The 13,747-nt window shown below is 33.0% G+C and overlaps 1 protein-coding gene across 2 annotated transcripts; it reads right to left on the bottom strand.

Annotated features, from left to right (window-relative positions):
* Positions 1-3,796: 3,796 nt before the first annotated feature.
* LOC114306602 (uncharacterized) lies at positions 3,797-7,968 on the bottom strand. Of its 2 annotated transcripts, none has more exons than XM_028251872.2 (4): positions 7,742-7,968; positions 6,710-7,459; positions 4,853-5,942; positions 3,797-4,268 (listed from the first exon to the last, which is right to left on the bottom strand). In XM_028251872.2, the coding sequence occupies exons 2-4, from the start codon at positions 7,425-7,427 to the stop codon at positions 4,088-4,090; spliced, it is 1,989 nt and encodes a 662-aa protein (XP_028107673.2). In that variant the 5' UTR covers positions 7,428-7,459; positions 7,742-7,968; the 3' UTR covers positions 3,797-4,087. The 2 variants fall into 2 exon arrangements, with proteins under 2 accessions (XP_028107673.2, XP_082739564.1); XM_082883438.1 differs by having other exon boundaries at positions 3,797-4,282.
* Between the last annotated feature and the right edge of the window lie 5,779 nt (positions 7,969-13,747).

Consider the following 13,747-nt stretch of genomic DNA (forward strand, 5'->3'; position numbering starts at 1 on the left):
TACACCTAATCCAATTATTACAATCCCGACTATTAACAGTTAAATGCATTAACCTGCTTCCTTCACAATGTGCTCCATGCACCGCCGTTCAGCAACGGGTTTTCTTACATTCTTAAAATGTTTCCAAAACACAATATGAATTACTAAACACCAAAAATCATACTATCTAATGATCGTCTCATAACATAACAACATTTATAAGCATTCTAATTATCTCTTTAACAACATAATCCATAACTCAATAATGAAATTGTCTGTTCACAATGTCCATTCACAATCAACAACATACCATCCTACATTACATAGCTCACCCTACAGTCGTACTCTTAACCTATATCTGACAACACGCAATACCATCCTCCACCAATGGCCAAGGACAAAACTCTAGACATCCTTTACATAATTAAAACAATAAATGCACCCTTAGGTAATTCCATATTCCCGTTCATTGCAAACTCTCATGTTTTATAAAAAGATAATTAGTTCCACTTTATTTTGAAAACAGAACCTCCCTACTCCAAATACCAACAAACACAACAAGAGCCCACATCCACCAATATTAATCCAAAACTCCAAATTTGTAAATAACCTCAACATAACCCAATTTTTATTCAACATTAATCTTTTTCTTTAATATTCCAAAATTTACAAATGAAATACCAAACCTTCCAAACCCATCTCCTAAACATGCTTTCGCAACCCATGATAAATTGTAAACATAATCCATAAACCCACCAATTTAAACCCAAACCAACCCATATGTTTTTAGCAAAATTAACTATAAAACTTTATATTTTTAAATGCCATAAAAACTGCCACAAGTCTATTTATAGCAAAGTATTGAAAATAAGCTCAAGAATCCCTACCTCTTGAAGTGAAGAAAAGAAAAAGGCGAAAATCCACTGGCGACGAAAACACGATCCGTTCAGATTACAAGGAAGCCTTACACAAGCTCTACCCTTTTTCCCAAAGGGCAAAGGTTGATAAACCACTAGATCAGGGTGTATTTGTAGATAGAATGTGAGTTTTAGAGAGAAAAAGTTTAGATCTAGGGTTTTTAAAATGTTTAGAGAGAGAGAGAGAGAGAGAGAGAGAGAAATGAAAAAGTGATCCAAAAAGTGACTTTTATGAACTAATATACGCGCAGACTGCTCGAGCGTAGAATACAAACTCCTAGAAGTTTTGCAGATAGAAGACCACCGCTCGAGCGAAGAATGCACCCTCCCAATAGTTTTGCAGGCCTATAAAAGTACTGAGAGTTTTTAAATACTGCTAGAGTGTAGAGACAAAAATCTGGGCAACAACAGTTTTGAAAAGCAAGTCACCAACCTGTTTCAAACGCAACCAAGACGCTCAAATAACCAAACTTAATTGGAAATAAAGAGAAACAAGACATGAACAATCATATAAGACAATGAAACCCGAATTCAAAACACAAAACGGGTCGGGTTTAAACCAGAGACGCTATAGTTATAAACTTCATATTAAAATATTGAAATATATAGAATTATTAAATCATTGAATTTTTTTATATGTTATTGGAAGGATAGTTGGTTTTGGAAGAAATCAAAATGTATGCAAGGACTTTTAGGCACGATCATTCGCTAGAAGGGTAAGATTAGAGACCAAGTGTTGCAACCTACAATCTCTCAAGTTGGGTCAATTTTGTAAAACATTTTGATGGCATGTCAGAGTTGTTGACTCCCCTCCAACATTTTATTTGAAAAAGAAGGAATTGTTGCGTAAATGTTATCTAATGCGGCACTATTTTGTCATTAAGTTCAAATTTCAAGTGTTATTTATTTTATTTTTTTTCATTTATTTTTTGCATTGCTTGCTTGAATATAGAAAATAAGTGTTAGACATGTAATCAAATTGTTCAGAGACACAAGGTCTCTATTTTTTGTGATTCAGTAGAGATCTTTTTGTTATGTGATTTTATTTGACAATGAGTTTAAGAACATATGAGATGTTAATACACTCTGTGTGTGTCATTAGTTGGCTCTCATTTTAAATTGGGTGATTAATGTTTTATTTTTGACTTGCTAGGATGATTACTCTTTTGTATCAAAATATTCATGCATCCACTCAAAAAAGATATTGAAATCTGATAAGGTGAAACGGTTACCAATTATGATACTAATTCAGTAATATTTTTTTAATGAATGTTTGTTATACATGTGTCATTTTAACATGGATCAAATTATAAAATTTTCTATTTGGAGTTGCATTATAGCAAATCTTTTTAGATTATTTGCTTACGCTACACTAAAATATAAAATTCATTCCTTGGACTTTATTTTTGAAGTTTAACATTTGAGATTTATGAATATTTTTGTCAGTTCAATGTGTAGAAATAATTTCAGCTTCTTATCATTGAGGTTATAAATTGAAATAATATTATCATTTTGAATTAATTTATTACAATTGAATTTTGTAACATATGTGAGACCAAAAAAATTGTTGAAATCCCTAGTATTATACGAATGAAGGAAAGAGTTGAGGCCAACATCAGTATTATTTTAAATGTAATACTCAGGATTATTTTGGAAAGATGATTAAAAGCCGTCTTCCAACCCTTAATTCATTTTTAATCACATCATCTCTCATATTTTTTACACATTTTTTTAAAAAAAATCAAAAAATCAATTTTTAACCATATTTCCAGAACAACTCTCAATTCTCTGATAGAATGTGTATCACACATTTATATATTTTAAAATTTAAAAAAAAAAATACAAAATCAACCTCCAAAGGCTGTGAGAGTATTTATGTAAGGTCACCAAATAAATTTTTTTCTTTTGCAATTTTCTAGAAAACTTGTCTACCATGTATAACCATTGCTTAAGACTTCGAGAGTTGCTTTGTGTCTAATTACAGCCCAACATAATAGCAGGCTCTCAATTAGACCAAAAAGTGGGTTTAAATCCTATGAAGCAGAGCATAGCAGAGGCCAGGACTTCAAATTATATCTTACATGAAAGAAAAGACAACAGTGGTGCTTTAAAGAGTAGATAAATTACGTACTCAGTTAGGTCCCAATCAAAATAATGAAAATTGTAGTGTACAAAATTATAGAGGGCTCCAATTAAATTTTTCACCACCAACCCCAAATAAGCTTGAGTTGCCTCTCAACATATGTTAAAGCTAGATTAAGATTAATTATGACAAGATGAGACATAACCTTCGGCTTAAACAATAGCACCGTGTGCCAAACCCAAACAATACAGGTATGGTTAACATCAACCAAAGACACCATATAATTTACAACATCATGAACTGAGCTTCAATCCCGTTTCCGTGGACTATAAGCCTGTGCAGCACACCTATTCACTTACGGGTCATTTTACAATACACAACCTCCAAAGGGTGTATACCATTTGTGGTGTTCATTACTACAAATGTCGTAACAAAATTACTTTTAGTCATAACTAATAAAAACATAATTAGTTATAACCAAATACCACATAAAGTATAACCAAAAACATTTTTGATCATAACCAAAATAATAAAAATAATAAGTCATAACTAACATCACAATGAATTATAACTTACACCACAATAAGTCATAACCAAATACCACAAACGTCATAATTGAAAGCATATGGCACACATCTTATAGAATTTCCCATACTTTGTATGGCTTCATTGTTACCAAACATTTTGTTTTCTGTTCCCAAATGTTCTGAGCTAGTCACTACAACCATTCGATCTTCTAAAAAGCTAATAAGCATCACAAACATGTTGCCTTTCACATATCGGAAACAAAAATAAATAAAAATAACAACACATCTGATGCCTTTAATTTTTTACCATTTACTATGAACAAAAAAGTCTCCTGTCCAGGTCTAAACTAGGGACACAGTTTACATCTCCCCCTAGAACAACAGCAACAACAAAGATAAATACATACAAATATTTATATGTCATTACTATGATCATATATATAACTGCAAAACTAGGAAAGGCAATGACTAAATTCCTTGCAAACCATGGGGGGAAAAAAAAAAAAAAAAACCTAAAACGCATAAAATTTAAAATTCCAACATATTTGCAGTAGTAGCATCAAGGGCAGGCCAAGTCAAGATTAGAGAAAAAGGGGATCCTCATTGTTCTTGTAGATTGCAAACAACTGCTTCGAGTAGTGAGTTGCCAGTGTTCTGCACAGTTCAGGGCCCTTGGGATCAAAATCTTGCAACTCCTCCACAGATTTCTTCAGATCACCTTGTGGGTCTCCATCAGTAAGAAACTCGGCCAAAGTAGTGCCCCTATAACACAGTGACTGAACTTTCAATTACAAAATAATTTACTAAGCCAACAGAACCCATTTAACCATAACAAAAACATCAAAAGCACATTCAGAATTCAAAATGACAAATATTAGACTATTGTTTCAATTGCCGGAGGAACCTGGGCTGATGGGATCGAATGGCATACCAGTAAAACTTGAGAGAGAAAATTGAATAGACGATGCAGCTGAAATGGGGTATATTTGTAATCATCCAACAAGTAGGATGTTAACAACAACCGTAGGTGAATAGTACTTATCACATATGTGATACAACATGCTACGAAATGCTGCAAGCAAATTCAGATTTTCCTCTGGGATGAATGCAATGTAAGACAAAGGATAGATACAAGTACCAAAACAAGTATGTGCATAAATATATAACCATGATTAGTCCTCACAAACCAAGTGGCCCAACAATTGACAACATCAACAAATAATTCACCTCACTCTACAAGAGGTGCATCTTTGTGTCAATAAAAATATATAAACAATTATTGTCTATACATAATACACGTCTAAGAATACAGATGTTCGTGATAATTAAGCTTTCAAGATCCATACCTGAATGCATCACATTGGCTAAACCCTCGTTGGTTGGAATATATTGTTCCCCTGCTACACCTTTCCTCAGACGTCTGCTGCCGATAAAGAGCACACACAGCCTTCATGCACAGTTCAAGATCCTTACCAAATGCTGCAAGCATATCTGCCTCAAACTCCCACTTTAGTTTGGAGTCTCTGTTCCTTCGAATTCTAGATAGAACTTCGCCAAAGTCCACATTGTCATCTGATACATCATCTGATGCACTAGAACCATCATCACTGCCAGAAACATCAGAGCTACTTACGATGAATCCACCCAAGCTTTCACCTTCAGTGTCTGACTCTGACCCATCCTCCTCCATTTCTTCATTTTCAACACCCTCATTTGTGTGGATTCTGGAATGAGAATTAGCTCCATTGTCATTAGAATTACTAGGAGAATTTTGTTCAGGTGCATTTTTCACATCGCGATTTCTCAATGCCACTAGGCGCCGCCTAGGAGTTGCGGTCTCTCCAACCTTCTCCTCAGAAACAGTTGCAGTCACTGAACAACCATTCGAATAAGAATCCATTTTATCCTGATTTAATTCCTGTAGATGTTTAGTCTTGAGCTTACAAATTGGAACATTATCATCATCACTCTCACTGTCGGAAGTGACAATATTAGAAGCTCTTTTCCTTTTGGGAGTTGAAATGAAAGGGAAATTCCCCTTATAACCATCCACATCCTCCTCATCAGTCTGGTCTGCGAGAGTCCTCTTTAAATTATCATCAGAAGTCTTCTTGTTTTCATTACCCATAGCATTCCATGATGAAAGATCAGTTGAAACAGGAACTGTTCTATTTACTTGACTCCCAAAATGAGGCATATTAACATTTGTATTAGCTAGTTCATCTTCACTGTCACTGATATCAATGATGCCAAAAGAAGCTCTTGCACTACCTGGCGTCGAAGGAGCCATCTTCTTGCTGAGACTGCTTTCTTCACTGAATGCCAATCGTTTTCTCACTTGGCTGCCATGGTCCATTTCAGGTTCAGAAAGGAAACCTGTTTTGCTTCCCTCAATTTGTGTGGTCAGCTTACTTGGCATATCAATCGAAGGTGAACCTATTAAACGAAAAAAATATGAGAAAAGGAAAGTAAGTCTGTCCTAGACTAGCTATACTTGTTGAGTAAGGGATTTTTTTCAACCTTTTTTTTTTTTTGGGGGGGGGGGGGGGGGGGGGGGGGGGGTAATGTAATGTGAATAACTTAAACCTACCATAACTTGATATTAGGTAATGGCTTAATGCCTCTAAAAGTTTTATACCATAGAATAGAATACATATAGTCACCATACAAAAAAGTGTAGTTTTATAACTGTGCTTGATATCTTTGTTCATTGTTTGCAAAAAATGGGGGAAGTATACAATCTGAAAATAGAAAATTCAAAAGCTATATAATTCTCCTAGACTGGGAAAATTCACAAAACAACTCCCAATAAAGTATCAGTAAGCCTAACAGTTGATTTCCTTGTATACAGAAACCCATTATTCAAAACAATTAAGTCTGCCATGCAGGGAAAAAAATGTTTGGATGGTCCCAGATTTCAGATTGATAAGCATTTACATGAAAAATGATCAAAACAAGTTTTTTAGAAGATTACCCTGCATGCATAAAAGACATCACTTGAAGTAACATCAAATTTTAAATAAATAATTGTTTTGAAAGATTGGAGCTTTAACCTCCCATGCCTTTATAAACTTGAAAGAAAAGTTAAATGGCAAGAGTTGCTATCCTAAAAGAGCGACTAAAATCAGATAGTAGTTTCTCTAATACCTGCCACTTGCAGATCTTTAATTTCTTACAAGGGGAACAACAAGTTGAGCTCATACCAGTTGCAGCTTTTATGGTTTCATTGTTATCCACAATTGCGGTTTCTGCTTCCAAATGTTCTGAGCTATTTGCTACATCCAATCCATCTTTTAATTCGCCTTCTTTACTTGTCTGCTTTTTATGCATTTCCAATCGGGATTTCATCATTCCAGCCAATGGACTTCGCCCTCCTTTGAAGTCCAAAATATCCTTCTCCAGTGCTGACACTCGCCACTCCAATTTTTTATACTTCAACTTCCAAACCTCAACCTCACTTTCGGCTCTTTTCTTCTCACACTCCAAAACCTTGTTTTCAATCATCAACTGAATGACCTTATCTGCCTCATCTTTCTCCTCTGTTAAATCTACAACCTTTCCTGTCCCTTTGCCTATATCAGCCTTGTTTTCATTTTCAATCTGAGTGATTTGCTTTTCAAGTTCAACATTTCTTCTCTTCAAAAGCTTAACCTCATCCTCAATCCCGACCCTTTCGACTTCCAATGCACCAAGCTCACCCTTGAGCAATTCAAACTCACTCTTCTTCTTCTCAATCAGCAATTCCAACAACACACACCTCTCTTCAGCCATGCTACTCCTCTCTTCCAATTCTTTGCATTTATTTCTACAGCCTTCTGATCCTCTCTCTAAACCAACCTCACCATTTACAATTTCTTGACCTTTCACTTCCTTCAATTCCATTCCCAAATCAACCTTCACTGATTTCTCATCTAACTGCATTATTCCACTCTCTGTCTCGGAAGCCAAAAACCCTAATTTCAAACATTTAAACAAACCGTTACACAAGTAGGAAATTCAGAAGAAAAAGAAAATACCGGTTGGCATAAGATGAGGGGAAATAAAAGAAATATAGACAAAAATAAATACACTCGGAGACCCAAATTTCTTTGTTTGGGTTCATAGAAAAAGAAAAGAAAACAGAAACAAAAATTTAATGTTTAAGAAGAAAAAATCAAACTTTCTGGTAGTTCACAAAATAGGGTAGGACTGAGTAGTGTGTAATTTTGAGAAATTTGCTAAATAAAAAATCTTACGTTTAACTAGACAGCATAAGATGAAAGTCCAAGTTGAGATTATATTTTCTTCTCTCAAAGATTCTCGGAAACAAAACAGGAAAGATGAAAGGGATATAAAATTAAAACAGATTATTAATGTAAGAAAGTAGAAAAAAACTTACAATTGAGGGATCGGAGTGTGAGAAATCGAAGGGCCTACTGTTCTGTTCTGTGTACGGTTGACGGGTACGAATGAAATCAAATACAACCTCCTTCAATCGATCACCCATCAGGTTTTTAAAATGACATATTCCCCTTTTCTTTTTTCTTTTTTTTTTTTTATTTTCAAAAAAAAATTAAGGTTAGGTTTGGTGAAATTTTCTAAAGAAGTTTAGCAAGTTGTCAAAAAATTAAAAAGCCAAAAAGTTACTCAAAAAGTTAAAAAGTTATCACTATTCACCAAAAGTCAAAAATTACGACTGCACAACTCCCAATCTTAATTTTTTCTTATAAACTAATTTATATAATTTTGTAATACACATTTTTTCATAAAAAGTCAAAAAGTTAACCTAAACATTCATATTTTTTTCCTCAATTTTTTAGTCTAAAAAGACAAAAAGTGCACTTATTTAGGACACCTCAAATAACTTCTAAATATGATTTGAGAATAGAGTTGTATTTTAAATTTGTGAGTTTTGAAATTATGATTTGAGTGTGAAAAATTTGTTTGGTGAATGAGTTTTGAAAAGAATTTTGAATTGAGTGGGAAATTTTTGATGTGACATATGATATTTGATATAAAAATTTACAACTTATAACTAAACATACAACTCAAAATTCTATTCAAAACTTATAAAAAAAATTAAAAAATTCAGAAAATATTTTTTATTGAATATATAAAAATTAACGTGGGTCAATTGCAAAAAAAAAAAAAATGCACTGTTCCGATCAACTAGCCGGACGACCGGTGGGGCGTCCGGTTAGCCCAAATTTTCGCACCTTGGTTAGAGTTTTCGAAAGTGAGTATGAAATTAATTTTTGAAAGCTGTAAACAAACACCACGTTGAAAACAAAGGGTAAAACTAAAGTTTGGAAGCTCCATCAAATTGAGCCTAAGGCCTTATTTGTCATAACTTTAAAAAGTCAAAAAATCAAAAAGTTAAAAAGTGACTATCTTATTTAAATCACATCATCTTATTTAAGTCACATCACCTCTCTATCACATCATTTCAAACCTAACCCATACCCAACCCATATTTCATAAAAAGTCAAAAAATGTACTTATTTAGATCATTCTAAACCACCCTAAACTAGTTATCCAAGTAACTCACTTTTCAACCTATTGGCAAAGTGAGTGATTATTTGGCATGTACTAAAATAATATATGTTATTTTAGCACATTATCCTATTTAGGTCACAATCATTTTATTTAAGTCACATCAGCTCTGTATTACATCACTTCAAATCCAATCTATATTTCACGTTTTTTCATAAAAGTAAAAAAGTATACTAATTTAACACTTTGCAAACAACTCCTAATTGGCTGTTTTAAAAACACAAGTTGAAAATGCGATTTCACTATGAATTGCAAGTTCAAAATGTAATTTCATATTGATATAACATGTAGATTATGAAATCCTATATTTTTAAAGTGTTAATATTTAAGTGAGAATTAAATTCTACACTTCAGTACAATTTAATTTAGATAAATTATATTTGGACCTCTTAGAAAATCAAAGCGTGTTGTATACACTTTGAATAAAGATTATTGAAAAAGCTTTGATAGATTATGGATGAAGTTTTGGTGAATTGTAGAAGAAGCTTTGTTGGATTGTTGAATAAGTTTTGATGGATTATTAAGGAAGCTTGGATGGATTCTTGAGGAAGTTTTGATAAATTGTTAAGAAAGCTTTGATGGATTACTAAGCCTCCGTTTGGGAAGTGGGTTGGTTTTTTGGTTTTTTATTTTTTTGGCTATTTTAGCCTGGGGCTAAAAACCTTGGTTTGGGAAGGGTTTTTTGGCTTTTTTGACTTTTTTTGTGAGAGAGGAGTGTAATAATTATGGGTTGGATTTGATGTTTTATTTTTTGTGGCTAAAATAGCCTATTTTATTTTTTGTGGCTATTTTGGCCCCTAACCCACCAAAACCAACTTCCCAAACTATGCCTAAGGAAGATTTAGTGGATTCTTAAGAAAGCTTGGATGAATTCTTGAGAAAGCTTTAGGAAAATTGTAGAGAAATCTATATAATAAGGTTTTTGAATTTATGTTAAAAATGTATCAGAGATACATTTCAATTAAACGGCTGAGATGATTCCTAATAAATTTCTAAGGGTTAAGATCAATTTCTTTCCCTTCCAAACACTCTATGCTCTCTCTCCCACGTCTGCTCAAACCCATTCTCTTCAACTCTCTCTCTCTAACGTTCTCTCATCAACACCCATAATCTTCTTCAAGATTAGGAGGTAGTAGATCAGAGGTAGCAGATCAGAGAACGTTAATCTTCTTCAATTCTCTTCTCAAACTGGCAACCAAAGGTAGCAGATCAGAGAAACCTAAGATAATCTTCCAACAATTTGATTCAAACAGAGATGGACCAGCTCACCACCACCGCCGCTGCTCATCATTACTGTCACCATTGATCACCATCAGTTTTCGAAATCGCAAGGTATTTTACATTCAGTTCTTCAATTCTTTGTCTATCTTGATCGCTATTTTAGGTTGAATTTCCATGGGTTCCCTGCAATCCAAACCTCAAAACAGAGGTATTTTACATTGAGAATCCTGAGGCTTCAGTTTTAAGGCAAAATTTTTTCTTTAATTCTTTCTTCAATTCATTGAGAATCCTGAGGCTTCAGTTATAGGGCGAAATTTTGAATTAATCATAGTTGTCTATCATTACATTCATTTCAATTTCAACAAACAAAAAGAAACAACATTTAGCAACCAAGGGCTAATTTCACTTTTATCCCCCTTACAATATCACTATTTTTCTACTTCATCTCTAAACTATCAATCTCATCTAAAGATTTCTTCACATTCATTTCAATTTCAACAAACAAAAAAATTCTGATCTTTGTTCATATGGTCCAAACACCCATTAAATTTGTTGTGGGTGTAATTTGTTCAAAATAGTAGGAAAATTGAGTGTATCCCCACTCCCATATTAGTATTTCAAGAGTATTTAGCAAACTCAAAAGTATTTAGGACCCATTTCATGAATTAGCACCCATTTCCCATTAAAGAATCAAACATTTCATAAATCAAACCCATTTAAACTGAAATAGACACAGATTGGGGCATCTAAACTGAAATAAACACAGATTGGGGCATCTAAATAAACACATATTGTTTAAACTGAAATAAACATAAATCAAACTAAAATAAACAGATTCCTAAATCTAAATTGGGGCATCTTCAGATTTAACTAATGAAACCCATGGAAACCCATTTAAAAAATGAAACCCATTAAAACCCATAACATCACAGATTTCAATTTCAACAAACAAAAAGAAACAACATTTAGCAACCAAGGGTTAATTTCACTTTTATCCCCCTTACAATTAAGTGGTTTGTCTATATGGTTGTGAAGATCATCATTGAGTGTATGAACTGGTTGTTTATCTTTGCTCTTTATCGCTGTTGTTGGTTGATTATTAAATCGCAAACCTGATTGAACAAAAAGGGCAAGACTTGGTGTATATTATATATATATGTATAATATATATAATCAAATCAATTTGAATGCTTGGAAGCTATCTCCTATGATCAAGCAATCCTTATTCTCACCTTCACTGTATATTTTTTCTCTTCTCTGTGAGTCCTTGATATTGGTTTGGAATTCAAAGTGACTCAATAAAACAGTTTATTCCTTTATTTATTATGAATAGCATTTAGATAGCCAAATAACAGAGGACAAAACACTTTTCCAAACAAGTTCATTGAGCCATTTCCATTTTCTCTATCTAGAAAATAAATATCTATATAATAAGGGAGAAGGGATTTTGAATTTGTGTGAAAATGTATCAGAGACACATTTCAATTCAACGGCTGAGATAAGTTGTTTTTAACCATTGACGGCTGAGATGCTTTCTAATATTTTCAATTCCCGCCCAAAGCAATCCCCTCTCTCTCCTGTGTTCCACCCACTCCAAACATTATTTGCACACTTCTCTCTCTCTCTCTCTCTCTCTCTCTCTCCAACTTCTCAGGTCTCAAACTCTGTCCTCAGAGATCTCTCTCTTCCTCTCCCTCCTCTCCACGGTCGAGTCGTCTCCACCGTCGCGCCGCTTCCGATCTCCTCTCCAACTTCTCAAGTCTCAAACTCTCTGTCCTCAGAGATCTCTCTCTTCCTCTCCCTTCTCTTCACTGTCGCTCCGTTTCCACCATCGCATCATCTCCACCGTTGCGTAGCCTCCGATCTCCACCGAAAGCAACTCTTTATCTCTTCTCCCTATTAGATCTCAACCCACTACGGCACCTCTGTCCTCCATTGCAGAGAAACTATAAATCATCTATACCCATCTCTGATTTTTATTTTTTATTTTGAATTTTATATTTTTTGAATAAGAGAGAACAAATTTTTTTTTTCTTCTTCTTCTTTTTCCATTAATATTTTTTTTTTTCCTTTTTCTTCTTCCATTAATATTTTATAGATTACCATGTCATATTGTTGATTATGGTTTCATGTCTATAAATTGTGAACATCTTTTTTTTTTTTTTTCCATCTTTTTGTATCATTAATTTACATGATTTTGTTAGTTCTGTTAAGCCCAGTTAGAAGAAAACATGTATCATCATCAATTCATATATTTCTGACAGTTGGTATGGAGATTTGGATTGAATTAAGAATATGATTTTCATAGTGTCAGTTTTTTAACTTAGTTTTGACAATTTGGAGTTTATAAATTCAGATTCTTTGAAATAACAGAAGTAATGGGCTTCGTCTGTATTTATATTTTGTTTTAGACAATATTGGTTCTGGCTCGCATTTGTTAATATTTTTTTTGATGTTTTATTAAGATAATTTGTGTGAATAAGCCATTTTAGGACAATTTTTTTTTTTTTTATTCTGATCTTAGTTTAAAACAATTTGTCCTAATTTGTGTACTGACTTTTTTTTTTTTTTTTTTTGAACAAGGTGTACTAACTTTAATTTCTAGGTGTGGATTTGGGATGGGTGTTAGTGTCATACTCTAAAGATTTGTTCGGATCATATTTTCATGAATTGAATGATTTATATTATAGGATTCGTTGAGTACATTATTTGCATAAAAAATCAAGTTAATGGAATAAATATAGACTCATGATCAAACTCCACTTTTTAAAAAAATTATCAAAATCATATTAACTATTTATTTTTTTAAAACATAAGCATAATCTTATTATAAATTACAAATATATAATTAATCTGAATTATTTAATACATCTACTATGCACTCATGTACAGCACCAATCCCAAATTCGTGTAGGCGTATGTAAGTGTGTGAGAATAATCTAAGACACATATTACATAGTGTGTGTGAATCTAAGACACATACATTATTATTATTATTATTATTATTATTATTATTATTATTATTATTATTATTATTATTATTATTATAGTTGGGTTTTGATTGTTGTGAAATAGGATGATGAGTGACCATAAGGTGGAGAAGTTCTCTATGGATTTTCATGGACCCAAAGACAGTAAATCATCTATACATTTGCCTAAGTTTTTGTTAAAGTTTTCATTGCCTAAGTTGCAATACATTTGCATAAGTTTTTTCTTGAATGACCTTATCTTATTTTTTCTTTCTTTCTTTTTGGGCCCATGATTTTAGTATTGGTAGTTATTGCAGAGGTGCAATTTTTTAATGGACTTATTTTGAATGAAGTAACTTTCCATACATTTTGGTGATTTTTTATTATAGAGCCAATACAAATAATGCTTATTTTGAATTTTGTCTGGGAACATTTTGTTTTGCTCTGAAGTCTATTGTGTAGTGTTCTGCTTTGCTTAATTTGATGGAAGGGTTGTGATGGTGTGTTTTGAAGTCTATG

Source organism: Camellia sinensis, chromosome 1 (genome assembly GCF_055761805.1).
Source record: "Camellia sinensis isolate YWXY chromosome 1, ASM5576180v1, whole genome shotgun sequence".
Taxonomy (NCBI): domain Eukaryota; kingdom Viridiplantae; phylum Streptophyta; class Magnoliopsida; order Ericales; family Theaceae; genus Camellia; species Camellia sinensis.

What these genes read in the sequence shown, in the direction of transcription:
- LOC114306602 (XM_028251872.2), bottom strand. Translation starts at nt 7,427, where the DNA reads ATGCAGTTAGATGAGAAATCAGTGAAGGTTGATTTGGGAATGGAATTG. An exon ending in AACCATAAAAGCTGCAACTG is followed by an intron (nt 5,943 to 6,709) that starts GTATGAGCTCAA and finishes TTCGTTTAATAG; the next exon opens with GTTCACCTTCGATTGATATG. An exon ending in AGCCAATGTGATGCATTCAG is followed by an intron (nt 4,269 to 4,852) that starts GTATGGATCTTG and finishes ACTGTGTTATAG; the next exon opens with GGGCACTACTTTGGCCGAGT.